This window comes from Diprion similis, chromosome 12 (assembly GCF_021155765.1).
Source record: "Diprion similis isolate iyDipSimi1 chromosome 12, iyDipSimi1.1, whole genome shotgun sequence".
Taxonomy (NCBI): domain Eukaryota; kingdom Metazoa; phylum Arthropoda; class Insecta; order Hymenoptera; family Diprionidae; genus Diprion; species Diprion similis.
The window spans coordinates 6,931,195-6,938,538 of NC_060116.1; the positions used below are offsets into that span (position 1 = coordinate 6,931,195).

The following is a 7,344-nucleotide window of genomic DNA, read 5'->3' on the forward strand; positions in this document are numbered from 1 at the left end:
AATGCAGCCCTTTTCAAAGTCGTTGAAATTTTCGCCAAAAATCCAAAGGGGTTAGCCTTACTTTTTTGCGATTTTTGGAGCTGAAAATTTCTGGTCTCCGAAATCATTTGTATGACCGTTTCTAGGCTAATTGGAACCCCAGGAACTCGAAAAACACATTAAAAAAAGCGTAGGACCAACAGCGGAGAAATTACGATGAAAATCTGCAGTTTTTTGGCTGTAACTTTCGATCCGTTGCTCGCAGAGTATTGGGACTGCGCTCAATCGATTTGTCTCGCAAAACTACGTCGGAATAGTGCCCTAAGAAATTAAATGCAGCCCTTTTCAAAGTCGTTGAAATTTTCGCCAAAAATCCAAAGGGGTTAGCCTTACTTTTTTGCGATTTTTGGAGCTGAAAATTTCTGGTCTCCGAATTAATTTGTATGACCGTTTCTAGGCTAATTGGAACCCCAGGAACTCGAAAAACACATTAAAAAAAGCGTAGGACCAACAGCAGAGAAATTACGATGAAAATCTGCAGTTTTTTGGCTGTAACTTTTGATGCGTTGCTCGCAGAGTATTATGACTGCGCTCAATCGATTTGTCTCGCAAAACTACGTCGGAATAGTGCCTTAAGAAATTAATTGCAGCCCTTTTCAAAGTCGTCGAAATTTTCGCCAAAAATCCAAAGGGGTTAGCCTTACTTTTTTTGCGATTTTTGGAGCTGAAAATTTCTGGTCTTCGAATTAATTTCTATGACCGTTTCTTGGCTAATTGGAACCCCAGGAACTCAAAAAACACATTAAAAAAAGCGTAGGACCAACAGCAGAGAAATTACGATGAAAATCTGCAGTTTTTTGGCTGTAACTTTCGATCCGTTGCTCGCAGAGTGTTGGGACTGCGCTCAATCGATTTGTCTCGCAAAACTACGTCGGAATAGTGCCTTAAGAAATTAATTGCAGCCCTTTTCAAAGTCGTCGAAATTTTCGCCAAAAATCCAAAGGGGTTAGCCTTACTTTTTTTGCGATTTTTGGAGCTGAAAATTTCTGGTCTCCGAATTGATTTGTATGACCGTTTCTTGGCTAATTGGAACCCCAGGAACTTTGAAAACACAGCAGAATTCCGTAGGAACATCGACTGAAGAATTACACCCGCTTCGATCAGCAGCACGAAAATGACGCAATCAACAATTTCTTGCTCATTTTTTGGGCGAACAATTCTTCCTTCTGCAATCGATTCGTATGACCCTTTCCCTATTACATGGACCCCTAGCAACCCAAAAAATGCAGCAAAAATAGCCTGGGTCGAACAGAAGAGAAATCCTGGATAAAGGTTAAGCAGCATTAAATTAACAAAACAAATCTCTCGTTTTAGGGCTGTCACTTCTTATCGGTGCTCTCGTAACGCTGGCATTGCATGTTGCACTCGCGCCTGATGGCTGGCAACACGTATAAGCTACACATCTTGTACGCGCGTGTGCGCCTGCAACTCCCAATGCAACAATCGAAATCAGAGGTGCGAGTGGCGTTATCGGTACTACGGAATCCCAACCACAATGTGACCCACTTTTGCCATCAGACATAAGTCGGTAGATATGTCACCTCCCTAATAGTCTTTCTTGAGCACACCGCACAACGCGCGCAGTTGTCACATAGGCATATCAAAGAGTATAGGAGGCATACAAGTTATCAAGCAGCACGGCGCCTCTGGTGAGAACAATTGGTAAATTCAGATATCGAAAGAATCGACAATCGATTCGGTCCGAATCTCTTTCCGGTTTTTCACAGCTCATCATTTCCCCGCCATTTTGCGGGACGCGTCTTTTCGTGTGTTGTATGGTGAGGGTTCGCTGATTTATCAGTTGTGTGCGAATTCCTGTCGAAGTGTTTTGTGTGACCGGCATTCTTAGCGAAGAGCAATAATACTGCTATGATTAAAGCAGAGGAGTGAGTATAATAATTATCTATTTTCCACAGAAAAATGCGGATTTTTAACGCTGTCGAAAACTGTTGTCAAGTCGGCAACGCGATAACAAACACGATTTCTCTGCGAACGTAACACTAGTAACTGGTACATAAATTTTAATTCTAGGGTGCAAATGCAAAACAGTAACGAAGACAGAGACCGAAGCAGAGAACGCGATCGTAACCGTAGATCTGACAGACAACCGCGAATGAATTCAACCAGTCGCGATCGTAGCCGCGAGCGGAACGATCGAGGTGCCGGAAGAAAGGTATCCGACCGACGAATCTACGTATCCAATATTCCCTACGATTTTCGATGGCAGGACTTGAAAGATCTCTTCCGAAACGAAGTTGGAAAAGTTGCTCACGTCGAGTTATTTATGGACGAAAATGACAAGCCAAGAGGATGTGGCATCGTTGAATTTGAAGACGCAGACTCGGTGAAAATAGCCGTTGATAAAATGCATCGATTTGATATCAAAGGAAGAAAGCTGGTCGTTAAAGAGGTAGGAACATTTTTGAGCTTTAATTACGTTACTTGCAATTGTACTTTTATCCTCGGATAACTATAATTTGAATCAATAAATTCATTATTTCTTTTATAGGATTACGACGTCGAGCGAGACAAGTATGGAAGGCTAGCGTCGACGCGCAATAATGATCGACCACGAGAAGACAGATTTAGAGATCCTCCACGATCCAGTGGTGGTCGGCAAAATATGCAAACTCCAGTCGGAGGTGGTGGTGGAGGTGGTGGCGGTGATAATAAATTTGGAAATACGTATGGCCTCAGTACTCAGTTCTTAGAGTCCTTGGGAATTTCTGGTCCTCTGGTAACCAGAGTTTTTGTTGCAAATGTGAGTGGAAGATGAAAGGGTCTTTGTACTGGCTTACCTAGTAATCAAGATTTATACTAGAAATTTTAATACCTTCTTCATTTTTCAGCTGGATTACAAAGTTGACGAGAAAAAACTACTTGAAGTTTTCAAATTAGCCGGTAAAGTACTTCACGTCGAGCTTGGCAAGGATAAAGATGGAAAATCTAGAGGTTTTGGGGTTGTGGAGTATGATCATCCCGTTGAATCAGTCCAAGCCATATCGATGCTCCATAATCAACAGCTATTTGACCGTCGAATGACTGTGCGGCTTGACCGTGCCAATGAGCCCGACATGCCTCCTAAACTTCCTGAAGGTTTGTTATATTACACTTTTTCTTCGCAATTTCTTTGTACAATTGTGTTGAATTATGATTATTTCAATATAATGCTGTTGGATTGTATTTCTTGAATAAACAAGTACGAGGCAGCTAGATACTGATCCAACACATTTTTTACGTCAAATAGGTTTGAAAGGTATTGGTATGGGTCTTGGTGCTGGTGGAAATCGATTGATGGATGTAGCTAGGAACATTCCCAGTGTGCAACCAAACAACCCTCCAGCAGTTAACCCTATCTCAACCCCAGTCCTTGCCACCGGAGCATTTGGCAGTGGGCTAAATAATGTTGTACCTGCACAACTAGGTAAGTTCCTTTAATTAAATCACTTTTGATTAATTTGTTCACTTATTTCTAAGCATACTTGTTCAAAAATTCTGACGACATGATAATGAAGTTTTTTTTATTCGCATTGTATTCTCTATTGAATATACTTGTAAGTTTTATCTGTGTTGAAAAATCCTAGTTTGTATATAGGCATCCAATATTATGTTACTTTTCACACAGCATCTGCACTTTCAAATTCGAATGCGGCAGCACTTCAAGCCAGCTTAGCTGGTGGTCTGGGTGGCAATTTAACCACAAGTTCGTTATTGAATTCATCCCTTACAAATGAATTGGCATCAAATCTCAACAACTTTGGAGGTGGAGTCGGAGGACTTTCCAATTTTCAAGCTTCTCTTGCCAATGCTCAAAGCAACCTAGGCGCCTTTGCGCCCAGAGGGATGGGAAAATTAGACAACGAAGTAGGATTTGGTGGAAGTAACAGTTTTGGTGGTTCGAATTTTGGTGGAAGGGATTTCGATGGGAATTTTAGGGGTGACAATGATCGTATGTCCGGAGGATCAGCGGCATTTTCCACAAATCAAAACCAAAGTGTAGGTGGAAACCGACAAAATACCAATGGCGGAAGATCATCTGATACAATTCTAATTGGTAATGTAAGTATAGTAATCAATATCGGTACCTCGATTGAGTTGTAATTCGATGACTGACATTTATAGTTTTGTAATGTGTTAGTTTTACAAGAACAAATTAAATGTATTTCAGTTACCACCAAGTACCACATGGCAGATGTTGCGCGATAAATTTCAAGATGTCGGTGAAGTGAAATTTGCTGAGATGCGAGGCTCTGACATGGGATTGGTCCGATTTGCTTCCGAATGGGAAGCTGAACGAGCTGTCGGTATCCTTTACTAGATGTTGAGCAATTGGAATGAGGTGTATACACTGAAAAAATGTTTAAATCTTCACTATAGCCAATTTTCAGTCGATTTACGAAGTTTGGTATGACACGATATATGACGTACAATGTTTCAGATGTTTATGTATATTTATTTAAAAAATCCATTAATTTCTTAACACTACAATCTCAGCAATGATGGACCGATCACGCATTGATGGTAGGAACATTGACGTTCGCCTCTACTAATGCCTCGCCCCCAAGGTAATCCTCAATAAAACTTCCACTGAGTACCAGATTTTATTTTAAGCAATTTTGCATAACCGAAGCGAAGTCGTATAGTGTCGGCTGCAGTGCATGTGTTTTGATGACAAAACTTGTGGCTCGTTCGGGTTGTAGGAGCAAAAGTATTCTAGTCGCGGTAAGAACTATCTGTCCTCGATAAAGTAACAGTTGGAAAATTCAATCAACGTTGATCAGCATTTTCATCTTATTTTGGCTCGTTCTTCCACTAAGTAATTTTTTTTGTTAATGGATAATTTTACCGTGATTAAATTACATTATGTATTTTTAAGGTATAATATCCGTGTTGTTTCATCGCTAAATCGTTGTTTCATTCAATGACAGAATTAGTTAGTTGTTAGGATTAGGTTTGCAACGTCTATATAGGTCTTAGATTTGCTTTCACAGATTACTATTAATAGTAAAACAAACTAGTATGTAAGCTATGTCTTAGTACGATGACAAGGGAGATCGTAATCCAACTTAGGGTGTCCCATTCTAACCAGATTCCTGAGGTGTTTCAACAGCGGTGGATCAAACCGGTCATGTTCAATAACACACCGGTATACATTTAAGCTATTATCCTCAATTCGTTAGCGATGTTGTAATTGTTTTTAAATTGATCAATGAGATTAATATACTTCTTCTGTGAAACAATGCAACAATCTTGTTTGGTCTATCGATTATTGACTGAGAGAAGATACCAGGCAGTTGTGAAGCTCGACATAGATTGATTGGTTTCATGCCCCAGAACTCTTTTATGCACTATTTTCACTCCAGACTTAGGAGGTAGCAGAGTTTGGTCTCAAGATTTGTCGGCCTGTTTTCTGAATACATTGCGTTCTATTCTTGTAGTATACGCAGGGCAAGAGAGTGTAATTAGCTGATTTTTATGTTGCGGTGGTCCATTGGGGTTCACTCACTCCAAGATTTTGGGGAATCAGTTTCATTGTACCAATAACTACATCACTTAATGTTCACCAAAAAATATACCACATTTCCAACGAGTAATTTTATATCCGCATAACTTACTTTAACAATTATAGTTAATCAATAATTAGTAAACGAATAAGATATTGGAAGTGATGGTAATTTTTTGGTAAACACACATTTTCTCTCGGCATCATATAGACCTGGAGGAATATCTTGTGAATTGTATGACATTCTTGTGTAACAACAACTTCATTGATCGTAACTGAATAAAACTCATCTTCAACTTGATTTCAACTTGGGGCGTTTTGTACTTTATTATTTGTGCTCTTGTGTAATAACCACTTCAACAGAGGGAATTACTGATCTTTGTCGACATTCGGAAAAGGTCTATGGCAAATTGGATCCTCGTTAATAATACAGGTGAGATAATTTAAAGGTGTTTTTACATACCGTAACTCCGCAAACAGATGATGCAAATAAAAGGTAGTATGTGTTAGGACGTGGAATACTCTAATAACTACGAGGCATTTTTGATTTGGGGTTTGTCGTATAACTACAAATTGTATTGAACGTCACTCCAAATTCGTTTGATAATTCCATATCAACGTTGGTTTTTTTTATTTTTTATTAATATTATTATTATTATCAACTTTTTCCATCTTCTAATGCATTCAAATTATTTTTAAGCGGATAATCAATTCAGGTTGTATTATTATGAAAGTTTTGTTTGGATCAAATTATGTTGGCTGTGTTGAATTGTCTATGTGTCTCTAAAGCTTCGATTTGAAATTGGCATGTTATTTCAGCTTCTGTACTTATCGAACTAGGAGGAAAGTTGCAAATTAAATCAAGTCGTCTAATGGGTGTATGGTAGACGTTGACGTGTAATATTCAGTGATGCTCGAATATTTTCACCTTATAGGTGGTTCGCCAATCTTTCAAGAATCGATATCAATTTGTTTTGAGCGGTCATAGCATTCGAATTTTGAATACTTCTATGAAGTTGGCAATTTCCAGCTACAATCATCACTTTGTGGTACTTTACTTTCACATTTTCTTGAAACGAATAACTAACAATTGAGGTATAATGAAGCAAATGCATATGTGTGGACGCTTAGATTGAGTCTGTCCATAAATCAGTTGAATTAAATTTCAGAGGAGACAAAAATGTTTTGTTAGCAAATTTTGAAGAGCTGTTTGTATTCCCTTAAAAGTGGAAAATGTTAATTATAAAGAAAATCTAAGTAGCTAAGAACAAATGTTATAGTTCTCAGTTTTGAAAATATGACAACGTTAAGAAAATGTTATTCTCGTTGCAGATTGTTGTCAAATACCTTCAATGTAAAATTAGCCGTCTTCAATAATATTGTAGCATGTGAGATTGAATATTTTTCAGGAAAAAATCGATTCCTGTACAGAAGTCGGGGACACGAAGGAACAAAAAGGTAGGTTTCTAGAGAAGGAATGTGTCTTTAAAAATATTGTTTCATTTTCAGGAATCACGTACTGTAACTTGAAGAATCGATCCAGTACAGTAATATAATACGTGGAACGGAATATGATCTATAGTTGGAAAATAACTTAAAAATGTATCCAGAGTATTTCAGAGGTGTGTGTGTGTGAGTATGTGTGAAAAAATAAAGGAAACCCGTTATACTTCTCTTAACACGTTTGTATTTTCAAACAGTCTTTACATTAAAAAACAATATTTTATATTTATAGTATGTATATATATATTTTATTTTATCACAATTGAAAATGAAAGTAACCGTGTCAGACAAGGCTGAAG

At 38.2% G+C, this 7,344-nt stretch overlaps 1 protein-coding gene across 1 annotated transcript; it reads left to right on the plus strand.

Moving 5' to 3' along the window:
* The first annotated feature begins 1,743 nt into the window (after positions 1-1,743).
* LOC124413688 (myelin expression factor 2) lies at positions 1,744-7,221 on the plus strand. Its single transcript, XM_046894420.1, has 9 exons — positions 1,744-1,925; positions 2,071-2,449; positions 2,549-2,800; positions 2,889-3,135; positions 3,287-3,463; positions 3,665-4,098; positions 4,208-4,343; positions 4,534-4,604; positions 6,952-7,221. Exons 1-8 carry the CDS (start codon positions 1,909-1,911, stop codon positions 4,587-4,589), a joined length of 1,698 nt encoding a protein of 565 aa, XP_046750376.1. The 5' UTR covers positions 1,744-1,908; the 3' UTR covers positions 4,590-4,604; positions 6,952-7,221.
* The last annotated feature ends 123 nt before the right edge of the window (positions 7,222-7,344 follow it).